This window comes from Anguilla rostrata, chromosome 1, assembly GCF_018555375.3.
Source record: "Anguilla rostrata isolate EN2019 chromosome 1, ASM1855537v3, whole genome shotgun sequence".
Classification (NCBI taxonomy): Eukaryota; Metazoa; Chordata; class Actinopteri; order Anguilliformes; family Anguillidae; genus Anguilla; species Anguilla rostrata.
The window spans coordinates 65,959,713-65,972,161 of NC_057933.1; the positions used below are offsets into that span (position 1 = coordinate 65,959,713).

Genomic DNA, 12,449 nt, shown 5'->3' on the forward strand with positions numbered 1-12,449 from the left:
TGGTAATATTCCAGTTTTGTTAAACAAATCACCTATTACAATTTGAAGGGCCAAACAAAACTTTTGTTGGAAAGCCAGTCTCATTTGCTTATAGAATGTGGGTGTCATTTTTTACTCATTTGTGCTTTCGATTGACACTCATTTGAAATCAATCACTTCTAGAACCACCTATTATCATTTGAGAAACATAACAAAGCTTTGCCAGTATCTGAGCAGGAAAGTTGTAGAGATATTGGCCCACTCCTACTTCATATAATGCGTTGTTAGCACCTTACGTGTCTGTTAGATCAGCTCGGAAGGTGAAGGACTGCAAATGCTGCCCAGGTATTACCTCAGGGGCCAACGTGGGGCTGAGCATCTCCAATTCCCACCCACATTTGGACTGGCCACTGTCTCTGCATCCACAGTTGTGTTCAATATATCAAACCCACGTTGGCTTATGGGATCAATCAGTGCCTGACTCATTTGGCATTCAATATTGCTTAAATTCTGTTCAATATACATGTACCACCGCACAAATAAACAAACAGTGCTGCAGATCAGAGTGCTCTTCAACCCTGATGCATCAATGGGGTTAATCAATACTAGAGAAACCAGGCAGAATAGCAAGGGGAACTGAAAACAGAAGCTGAGAACACCACTCAAATGAGAGAACTGATGTCAGTCTCGGGTAAGAGAAACTCTGGTATACTTGCCAGAAATCATAAAGCAACTTCAGAGAAGGAGAAGAAATGACTCAGTCTCATTGGATATTGTTATTTTTCCTATTCAAAATGAAAGAGGCTCCAAAGTGCCATGGTAAGCATTGCATTTTATGAATCCAAATATCTTAAATATGCTTTATTGCAACATCTAAGGTATTGTATAAATGGAGGTTTTAATGTAGCACAATTATGTATATTTCTTTGTGAAAATGCCATGTCACTGTGTCACTGTGAAAAAGTATAATAGTAGAGGACACTATATTGATATATAGATGATCTTATTGTATTTTTCCCATCAGCACAGAATTCTTTCAATGCTGTGATGCAAAACGTATTTTCAAATATTTCAAAATTCAGAAAAAAGTTGAAACATCTTGAAATGTCCAGTGACCAACTTGATTCAATTGTTTTTCTGATGGTGACAATCCAGTAACGGTGTTCAGGAAGATGTGCTTTTTAGAAATTTTCGTAAACCTGTTTTACAATTATTTATTTATTGTTTCTAGCCTATTGTTTCCGCTATTATTTGTTACAGACAATTAGTTCCAGAGAATAATGTTGTAATTTAAAAACATTATCATAATTTGAAGTTTCACAGAATTAAATTCAATATTTAGCAGATTTACACATTGTTACCAGACATGTGCTCAATCAAAGTACAACCAACAGTTTGGGGAAAGGCGTTTCCTGTTTTATCATGACAATGGCCCAAAGCATACAGTGAGGTCTATATTAAAATGGTTTTGTCGAGAACGGAAGAGAAGAACTTGACTGACCCGCACAGAGACTGACCTCAACCTCATCCAACACCTTTGGGATCAATTGGAAAGCCAACTGTGAGCCAGACCCAATTTCACAATCATAGCCTGACCTCACCAATGCTCTTCTAGTCAAATGGAAGCAAATCCCTGCAGCAATGCTCCAACATCTAGTATAAAACCTTCCCAGAAGAGTGGACGTTGTTATAGCAGCAAAGGGTGGACCAACTCCATATTAATGGCCATAATTTTGGATGAGATGTTGAATGTCAGGTGTCCACATACTTTTGGCCATAAAGTGTATAATGAATTCAAAGATGGCGATCATTCATACAGTCGTGAAATGGTACAGTAGAAGACCAGATTTAGTCACTAGGGGGTGCTAATATATTATTCAATTTCTTCCTCTCCCTTAAGGCGAACTCCTTAATTCCTGTGAAAAGGTCAACACCCATGAGGTTTCCGCTGCTTTGGGTAAAACTGCAAAGTTAAACTGCTCTGTTCCAAGCACAGAAATGTGTCGGTACAGAATGAAATGGGTGAGCTATACATCAGCCAGTGCCAAACCATACACACTGCAGATCTGGCCACCCCTTTCACGACAGTCACAGCATTTGCATGGGGAACGGCTAACCTTTCTATGGGGAGAGGAGGGTGTGGAAGTGAGGAACTGGACCCTCTCCCTGAGAGATGTAAGGAAGAACGACTCTGGAACATATACCTGTCAGGTCTGGAGTGGATGGCAGTGCGTTATGGGCACACGTGTCATTCTTAAGGTCAAAGGTAAAGGTCAAGGTCATTCACTTCCTGCTCAGTACGTTATTTGATCCCATGCTGCTTTTCAGTTCCTCTTTTATTTTTTGTATAGATAAATAATGTACTTTAATTTTTATTTATGAATGAATACATAGAAGATTGAGCTTTGTAGGTCTCAGAGCAGAATTTATCTTTAACCAAAGCTTTATTTTCTTATTTTATGTTCTATGAAGAGTGTGAAGTTCTAAACCCTATCGCTGCATTACACAAGACAACAGTCATCCTGCCTTGCCCCTTTACAAGCTATCAAGGAAACACCCCAACCCCTGAAGTCAGTTGGTTTTTGGGTCCGGAAGGCCAGGGGTCCCTCATACTTCACCATCCTCCTACACCATCTTCCCCAAACTCCAGTGGCCCCATTCCATTGCAAGGACGAGTCAGATTTTCAGGAGATCTTAATTCAGGCAATGCAACATTAACTATTTCTGAGCTAAATTTGAATGACACTGACTGGTACCGGTGCATACTGCACATGGGGGAAAACAGAAAGATTTGTAAGGAAATGAGGCTCCATGTGAGAGGTGAGTGTTTGTCTCACTTTAGATATCTGATCATTGATATTATGTGCTGCAGTTATGTTCTCTATGCATCTTGTTGAGTGAATCTTGTTGGTTGTAATTGTGTATCCTAGCTCAGACTTTCTGCATCAATTGTAGGTCTATACTCTCTCTGTCAGTTATCAATCATATATACATGGCACTCATTAATATTTTACAGATTGACATACAAATTTGTAATCTCTTTTCAGATTTGCCTGGATCAGAGGTGACCTTGACAACTGGCACAATAAATGTGTCTATGAAGGCTAATGGTAAAGTCTATTGCCTTGTCGTCTCATTGTGTATGGAGGTGGATAAAGGCCTTTTGTACACTCTCATAACACGCTAGGACCACAGTCCTGGAGAGCTGCAGTCTCTGCTGGTTTTTGTGATTTTCTGTCAATCAGCAGACAATTTAGGCCCTGGAAATAAGGTGATTCTTTAGATAATGGAAACTCTTTAGCCAATTGATGGCTTAAATTAAACGGTTAAGTGCATGAACATATCAAAAACCAGCTGACACAGCAGCCCTCCAGGATCTTAGTTTGAGATCCATGCGCTAGAATGATACCCATCAGCATGCAGCTCTTATGTTTTATCAGTATGCACAGGAAATTACATTTTTCAGTTTCTGTCATTCTGTTTGTTGACATATTAATGATTATTTACGCAATGTCTCAGCCAATGAGGAGACTGGTGGAAGTCCCGCTGTTGTGGTGGTCTCAGTTTTATCAGTGTGTGTTGCTGTGGCAGTGGCTGGAGCCTACATCAGATACCGCAAAAACCCAATCTCAGGTACACACATAATGTAGTTATGATGTGGCATCAAACAGGTGAAATTAAATGTGGAAAGGTTTATAGTTCAATTTTGGTAATGTGAACATCAGAGTGCATTTCCCTGTGTTGGCCAAGTTCTGAGCCTAGTTCTGTTTGTATTCTCATATTTTGTAATATTTAAGAAGCTTAAAAATACTTTTTATACAACACCCATGGCATACTTACTGAAATAGAATTAATAAAACTGTGATTTGGTTTGGAATGAAAGTATAGCACACACAAAACTGTGAGTAGGTAGACGAGTGAACAATTTATCCTGTTTGTGTGGGATAAGCTAATGGTGATTCTTTTCTCTCTCTCAGTTGAAGACAACCTTGAGGATGAGCCCTATGAAAATATAAACCGTACTCGAGACTCAGGTAAACCTTTTAAGTAATGGAGCGTATGAACAGAGCAGCATTTACTCCTGCTTGCATTCTACTATCAAGCAACAGTAAAGATTAACAGACAACAGGCAACAGAATGAAACTACACTCGCAAGATGTTCACCAATCTTCTGACTGCCTGTAAATTTATGACTAGTTAGCAAAAATATATGTATATTTTCATTTTTTTGCACCCAGTAGATATTGTTTGTATTCATCTATGTACATATAGTATTGTATATAAAATGCAAACTAGGTATTTATTATATATTTTATAGCTACCTGAATTATTTTTGTACTTTACAGATTGTTTAATGAGCAAATACAACTAAAATGTATATATAAATATATAAAGTGTGAACTGACAATAATTGTTTAGCTGCTACTTTATCATTAAAGAAGAAAAGAAGTTCCCCAGTGCTGTGTGGTCCTTTCTCCTATTGTTTATCAGATCACATGAATCATGCCAAACTTGAGATAACGTATGAATTCAATTAGTGTTTTGTTGCTTTGGACCTATGTTTTGGAATAAGTATATAAGACGTAGTTTTAAGTTAATTTGAATTCAATTAACATTTGGCATTTAGATACATATATAAAATACCAGTATTACAAACATGATTCTTTCTAATTTTCTCTTTCACAGCTTTTTTGCCTGATACTCTTTATACGCTTGCTCAATGCGATACACAGGATGGTATGTAGCTTGACAATAATAAATATGTGTACTGCATATTGTATATCACTCCTTACACTAAGAAAAAAGAATACAGTGGTCTGTATTTTCCAAATGTAATTAAATTCTGCCTAAATTCTTTGTGTTTTCCAACAGCTGGAAGCCACTAAAAAGGAGACAGCTGGCATGACTTTTCAGTTGAATTATTTGTTGTTGTTTTCATATCTACCCTGACAGTTCATACATGTATACATAGGGCGGCAGTGTAGCACAGTGGGTAAGGAACTGGGCTTGTAACCGAAAGGTCGCAGGTTCGATTCCCCGGTAAGGACAATGCCGTTGTACCCTTGAGCAAGGTACTTAACCGAAATTGCTTCAGTACATATCCAGCTGTATAAATGGATGCAATGTAAAATGCTATGTAAAAGTTGTGTAAGTCGCTCTGGATAAGAGCGTCTGCTAAATGCCTGTAATGTAATGTAATGTAATGTACGGGATGAATTTGTTTGTTGTAAATTAAGAAAAGAAAAAAATGTAAGTACATCTTTTTTTGATTTGTGAACCATATGGTGTCTTACATGTCCTTGCAATGCATGTCGGTATATTTCTAAATGTTGTCATGAAATTATAAGAACATTTTAAATTTAAATATATGTATAGATTATACACTCATCTATTAATACTTAACCCTTCAAATAAGAAATAATTGAGTGCGAGAAAATAAAATCCAACTCTCAAAGCCTGAAGTTGATTTTGTCTACTGCTGTCATATATTTTTATTGTAACGTTTTAGTCAGATGAATGATTAGATACTTGTCACATGAATATACATGTAGGCAAACAACCTTTAGAAAGAGGAACTAATTGTCTGTAACAGCCCTCATTTACAGCTTTTGAGTTTCTTCTCTAAACAGTTTGAAGGAACATAGCTGTCAGTAGTTAAGTGCCTTCTATACTGTGCTATCCCTTCATAACATCCAGTAGTGCTAAAGTAACAAACTAAGCTTTATCCATGTAAATGGGAGGCCCTTCTTTACGTGTATAGACTTATGGCCTATTACCAAAAACAGAAAAAGTGCTGGAGTAAATGACAAAGAAATACATGACATTACATTTATTTGGCAGGCACATTCATCCAAAGCAGCATACAATAGGTGCACACCGAAGGTCATTGGAACAACTACAAAACACAGGTCTGATAAGGTACATCCGGGTCAGCCTTGATATGATTATTTATCTAAATTTAAATAGAAAAAAAGGAGTTTGTGTTCAGATTGTGTTTATGGTTTTATTACCACAGATAAAAATGTGCTGACATGTTGGTTGTTGGCATATATCAGACATACACACACTCTCACAGTCACCAGAGAACTACTAGGTAGCCTGCAAAGCAACGGCACCACCACAGCCTTCACCCACAGCTGGAGGTCAGTCCATACACACACACCTACACACACACACAGATTCTATTATTATTCTATTCTACTTCCCGGTTAATTAATATAGCTTTCTCACTTCCTGTTGCTTCTTTTTCCTGTTGGAAAGGCTTTAAAAAAGCATGACAATTCAATGTGAGACACTCACGACTGTGCCACTTGTACACATGCAAGGAACACTGCAGCTGAAATGCATCAACTCCATCTCCTAAAGGGTCACATTGAATGTCAATATTCAAGCATTTTGCAATTGTGTCAGATGCAAATCACAGCTCTATTGATGTATTAGTTTTACCTACCATTCTTACAAATAATTAATTGCCATAACTGGCTGAAAATTGTGACTTGTCACGAAACAGGTGAATGACAACTTAATGACCTTGCTGGCTATAAGAATGTTTTCTTACAACACACCAAATATAGACATTTTCAGAAATCTTGAAAAAAGTGAACCTAAGACAAGCTAAGAACTATTACATGCACCGACTTGTCATATGCTAGGCTCTGTTGCAAAAATAATAGAGTGAACCAGGGGTGGATTGAGCTTGGCAAAGACAGATTGAGAGTGGTTGTAGGCAGTGGTTATTCCTGGTTCACAGCTGACTGCAGGACATAAACGGTGCTTATTGCTTCTGACTGTTCGCCTTCCAGGTTCCTTTTCTCTGGATCTGTCCTACAGGCTGGCTCCCCACACTCCTCATAAAGAGCCATCTGCAAGCACAAAGCACAGAAATTATGTGTCCGAGCTCTGTCTACCTGTGTCATTCCTTGTCCTATAGTGTTTCAGCTATTTACCTATTCCTGGCCCGTCAGAACCGTTGACAAGAACAGGATATCAGAAGGCCACAACAATAAAAATAAAAAATAAAACAAAAAAGACATGTTACAATGCTTTGTAAACAAGTCTTAAAGAATTATTGTTGCCTTGTTACCCTTGTAGTAATGTGTTTTTGTTATTTTTAGTTTCATTTAGTTTCATTCAAAAAAAAATTTGCCCCCAACTCAAGTCTGTGTATATCCAGTTCCCACCCCAATCTAGAATGTCTGCAGCTGTGTTCCATGTTCAAACCACCTCTGTTCTCCTCTGAAACACATGCTACCCAACAGCTCCTTTTTTTTCACACAGCAGACCCCAGGTATGTGTCATCAGAGGGAGACCTTTCATACATGGCTTTGACGTGCAGTCATACAAGTACCCTTATCAGCCAGTAGGGGTCGCCATAGGAATCTGTGTTACATTGCTCTATCTGACTGAATCTTCCAGTACCCTGATGCAAGCCTCAATTGTGCGTCGGCATTTAGAGCTACTTAAAAATGTATTTGTAATATTTTAGATTATTTGTTTTGTTACTCCTGGGAAAGCATTGTTTGGTTAATTCATGCTTGCACAAATGTTGAGAGGGGGTTTAGAATTTGAATCATGGAATGTTACAACCTGGCTCTGGAGCAACACAGACAGAGTGGGGAGGGCCGTCACATAGAACAAGACTGAAATTGATAAAGACAATTAGTTATTCAATTACTTACATTTTTCTCCACTCTGAAATTGGCATATGCACTTTCTTTGAAAGAAGGATAGAGAAAGATGTGAATATACAATACTGCATTAGTCTACAGTCTATTGAAACATTTCACTGCACAAGTCTATTGAAACATTTCACTGTCAGAAAAAATGGAGAAGCACACTATTTAAACCTCAGATTTTCAAAATGATACACGTATACCAGTGTGTGTCTTGTGCTTCCTCTTCCAACAGGTTCCCATAACAGCAACACAGAGTAACAGTATCAGTAGAAGGACGCAGCTTACTATAACAGGCAAAGCATAATCCGCTGAAAGAGAACAAGACCCATTACTCAAGATCCTTTAGACCCAGAGGAGGACCCATTACCACAAAGCAATCAAACTCAAAGCCACATAGACTTACAGTTAATTGCAAAAGTATTTACATGGTGATACACTTTTTGTTGTTTTGGCCGTATGCTCCAGCACATTGGAAATGTATGAGGTCAGGAATCCAGGGTGACACACAGAACATGTTAGTTTTTAGCACCTTGTACTGCCCACTCTTGCCTGGCTTTTTCAGCCCCCTCTCTCAGCACGATGCACGCAAGCCTCTCCGAGACCCGAAGCTCAGGGACAAACAGCTGGGAGATCAGGGTGTTGTTTACTTGCACAACACTGCTGGCACCTTGGTGGCCTCCTGCACTGTGACTCCAAGTCAAATTCATGTTTTTATCACAGGCATCTGCGCAGGTGAGTGAGCAGGTTAGAGTGAAGCTGAAGTTTTGCTGGGGAGGAACACCGGCGTGGTCTCTATTCACTGAGAGAGAATTGGGAACTGGGAGTAAGGAAAGAAAAATGACTCTGTTTCTCTATACCTGATGTGCAATGATGGTTCTGAGCCTATACAGTATGGCTGCCATGTATCTTCAAAGGTAAGGAATAGATTAGAGAAGTGAACCCTCTTGAAGAGGGCTTAGAAATACACATTATGAAATGAATGCATACACACAAGCACAAGCACACACACTCGCACACATGAATACAGTCTAGTTTGAATATAGTTGGAACTTTCAGCAATGGTAGTTCTTCATTCACAAATATATTTTCAAGACATGTTGTATAGTTTTTTAAAAAGCATAAAAATCTCCCTGACTTAAATATTGCATGCATGCGCACCACATAATTCCACATAGTTTGCTTCAAATCATTTCGCATGAAGGTTTTACTACGTACCCTCCAGTGTGTGGAACAGTATTCTTCTGTGTGTGAAGATGAGGCCTGAGCCATTGAGTTGTGAACACTGGTAATACCCGGAGTGTGCTGGGGTCACAGACTTAATTAGTAATGAAGAGTCTGGCTTCATTATAAAACCTTGGATCTTTCTGTCGGCCAGGGTTGTGGCATCATTCTCATCTGACGATGTGACATGATCTTCCTGGATCTGAGTGATCAGTGTCTTTTCTCCAACAGACCACTGAAAAATTTCTCCTGCGCCAGGGGTTGCAATGTCAGTGCAGGGCAAAGTCACAGACCCTCCCACTGATGCAAACACTTCCTCTACACCATCTGAGTCAGAGTGAGAAAGAGAGAGAGAGAGAGAGAGATAGAGAGAGAAAATTAGTGCAAAGTCATCTGGTGATCAACCTTGTATAACAGGGCCATTAAAAATTGTTGTGTCCAATTTTAAAATTTTAATATTGGTCTTTGTTCACATAGCGCGTCCACAAACCACTGGTATAGCACCATGTCCAGTGCAGCTCTTATCTTTATTTTGGGAACTAGCTTTGTCTTCTATTGAAAGTTTCTCTTCTTTTTTTCCACCAAAGAAGGGTGGACTCTGGTGATTTTTCTTTAACACTAAACATTTTTTCATTTTCTACCAGCTTTCGCTTTCATTCTCAAGAGAACTAAAGTGTCAACAATCTAAAATTTCACTAAAACTTGCAAACTTTGCATTCATTGCAATTGGTTGACAGTCTAGCTGAGAATGAGACTGGCTTTGAAACTAAATATTCATTACTGCAGACTGCATTTAGCAGATGCTCCTATCTAGAGGGACTTACACACAACAACATAGTTTTATACAGGTCGATTTATACAACAGGATATATACGGCAGCCATTCACGTCAAGTATCTGCCTCAAGGTTACAACAGCAGTGCTCGGGAATTGAAACCTGCAACCTTCAGGTTGCAAGGCCAGTTCTGTATCCATAATACTATACAGGTAAAATATCGGCAGCACCAGCTCTCGGTGTGGGCTTGGGGGAAGACGGAGATACATGATTCGCAATATTAGATTGATCTTGTCGCAAAAGCCAGATCTGTGAATTATGAGGCTGAGAAGCAGGCCTATAGGCTACAGGAGCCATGCCACAATCAAAATATATGTAATATATATCCAAATTCATGCGACACAGATAACTTGACTTGGCTCTGGTCCTCTGGATAAGATGGAAAAAATCTCATTATTTCCTTTTGCCTTTCGCTAAGAGTGCATGTTGGTTCTCACTGTTCTAGCATGGCTTTGATCAGCTGCACTAGTACATCCAAAAACACCAAACTTGCCTTACCTATGAGTTTGGTGACATAGCTCTGTGTTGTCTTCACTTCCTTCCCCTCAATCAGTTGACACCTCCAGTGCTTATTATGGTCTGTCCTTGTGAGTTCCACTGCCATTGTGGAGTGGCATGCAGATAGATGGGAGATCTTATACCTGTTGCCCCATAACTCGGCACCATTCTCACTTACCCAGCGGAAACTTATCCCAGTGTGGTTGCAAAACACAAGGCCAGTGGCGACAGACAAGTAGCAATTTAGAGAGACTGTTGTTCTGGCAATGAGGCCAGTGTTTGGGGTCACGGTAACTGTAGAAAAATGTAGGAGCATATATGTTAATTTTATTCTTCTACAACATCTCTAGGCATTACATGGTTGATTCATTTACCGTGCCCTCCAAATACAACACAATGCCTCATACATGTTTCATATTTATCTCTTAATCTCAAAACAAAATGCTTTAAGTAAATAGCAAAAATAATAAATTTCACTCTACCATTCCCATACTTTTGGAGGACACTGAATGGTCATTATCATGGGAACCTTGAGGAAAAAAGCTTTTTATTGCGGTAATAAAACATTTAAGGTCAAAATTTAATATGATGCCTTTTTGGCCACTACTGCAGAGCCTTCACACTAATATTGTGAGACTTTAGACTTGCTTTAAAGTCATTAAATGCAATTCAATTTTACCCCACATGTAATGATGCACAAAATGCCTTTTATATTATGGAGATACAGTATTTTCTGTAAAGGTTGATTCTAATTTGAATAATGAAGATGACAATGACATACTGTTGAGCAGCTGAAGACTTGTGCTGGGAGAGATGGCTCCATCCTGGCAGGTGTACTGTCCTCCATCCTCTGAAGTCAGATTAGATATGAGCAGCGAGCAGTCTGGACCCACCCTCAGTCTCCTGGCTCTGTTCGTCTTGATGTCTGTCACCTTCCCATCTTGGACTAAATCATCATCAAACATGAACATCTCCCTGAATCTCCAAAGGACTGCTGAGCAGGATCTGTGGGCATTTGTGCCACATGGTAGAGCCACACTGGCCCCTACTGATGAGTAGATTACTGTCCCACCTGAGGGGAGGGAGGGCAAGAGAGTGAGAGAGACATAGATAGAGACACAGATAGAGAGAGAGAGAGAGAGATAGAGAGAGAGATGTATTGTACTCATATAAGGATATAAGAATATTATATCATAAGACTCATTTAATAAATGCTGAAAAAACAAAGCGATGGAGTGAGAAACTGAAACACACCTGCTTGCATCTTGACTGGATTAACGATGAATGAAAAATTGGTGATTATATAATATGTGGTTATTTTATTGTAATTCTGTGGGGTTAGTATTTACACTGTCTGTACAAGAAACCAGTAAATAAAATAAATCAGTTATATGTTGAGATACAGTGTCATACCTTCAGCAAGAGTGTATTACACACAAGACAACAGAAAATGTGCAACAGAACAGTATATGTAAATTGATAACTTTCATAAATGACACCATCCAAAAAACTATCAAATAATGAAAAGGATAAGACAGCAAAGTAGAGTCATGCTTAACCATATGAAACAAATAATAACTGTACCACATAATTGCCTTTGTAATCCCATCAGAAGCAGAACCGAGGGATACAGGCCTGCGACCATTCTTCACTCCCTTTGACTTTCACTGTGGTGTTTCCTTTTTTCATATGTATTTATAGGACACAAACTCGTGCTGAGGAAATGATTTCATATTTCCTATGGGTGCGTATCCTAACTTCTGCAAATGAAAGAGCTGCTGGGAAAATGGTAATGTCCAGCAATCTTCAGTGATACCTTTGCCCCTTTTCGTTTTTCTCTCCAGCCACAGTTTTAACTATAGCAAGACTGTTCCAGCTGCTGGTCTTTTTAAAAAAATCTCCTTATGACTCGTCTTGGAACACAGGGGTCTGTTTAATTGTAACTTACCTCTGAGTAGTTTTGGAACATTTTCTTATTTACACAGCATTAATGTCAGTGAATGCTAATGCTAGTATTTAGTTCAGAAAATTTCCAGCTTTATAAATATAAGAACTTTTACTGAGATTTTGCCATCATTAAGTTCCACACTGTTGCCATTATTATTTATGTAAGCATGAAAAAATAGTCTTTACAAGCTTTAAATTATTTCCCTATTGCCTAATAACCTTACTGCCAATAACCAAAATATTGTACTACTCCATACTGCCCTCTGTGGTTATGTCAGAATCTGTTCATTATTT

General features: G+C 38.7%; 2 protein-coding genes across 7 annotated transcripts; one reads left to right on the forward strand and one right to left on the reverse strand.

Annotated features, from left to right (window-relative positions):
• The first annotated feature begins 224 nt into the window (after window positions 1–224).
• Window positions 225–5,643, forward strand: LOC135263017 (uncharacterized). The gene is made up of 8 exons (XM_064350552.1): window positions 225–798; window positions 1,880–2,245; window positions 2,452–2,799; window positions 3,027–3,089; window positions 3,499–3,612; window positions 3,957–4,013; window positions 4,666–4,716; window positions 4,852–5,643. The coding sequence occupies exons 1-8, from the start codon at window positions 732–734 to the stop codon at window positions 4,863–4,865; spliced, it is 1,080 nt and encodes a 359-aa protein (XP_064206622.1). The 5' UTR covers window positions 225–731; the 3' UTR covers window positions 4,866–5,643.
• Window positions 5,644–5,794: 151 nt separating this feature from the next.
• On the reverse strand, window positions 5,795–11,876 carry LOC135262941 (uncharacterized). 6 transcript variants are annotated; one of them, XM_064350411.1, is made up of 8 exons: window positions 11,793–11,876; window positions 10,990–11,280; window positions 10,209–10,502; window positions 8,871–9,203; window positions 8,185–8,454; window positions 7,856–7,963; window positions 7,567–7,619; window positions 5,795–6,842 (listed from the first exon to the last, which is right to left on the reverse strand). In XM_064350411.1, exons 1-8 carry the CDS (start codon window positions 11,851–11,853, stop codon window positions 6,714–6,716), a joined length of 1,539 nt encoding a protein of 512 aa, XP_064206481.1. In that variant the 5' UTR covers window positions 11,854–11,876; the 3' UTR covers window positions 5,795–6,713. The 6 variants fall into 6 exon arrangements, 3 of the variants coding, with proteins under 3 accessions (XP_064206481.1, XP_064206461.1, XP_064206471.1); XM_064350391.1 differs by having other exon boundaries at window positions 8,185–8,472; XM_064350401.1 differs by lacking the exon at window positions 7,567–7,619 and adding an exon at window positions 7,659–7,693 and having other exon boundaries at window positions 8,185–8,472.
• Between the last annotated feature and the right edge of the window lie 573 nt (window positions 11,877–12,449).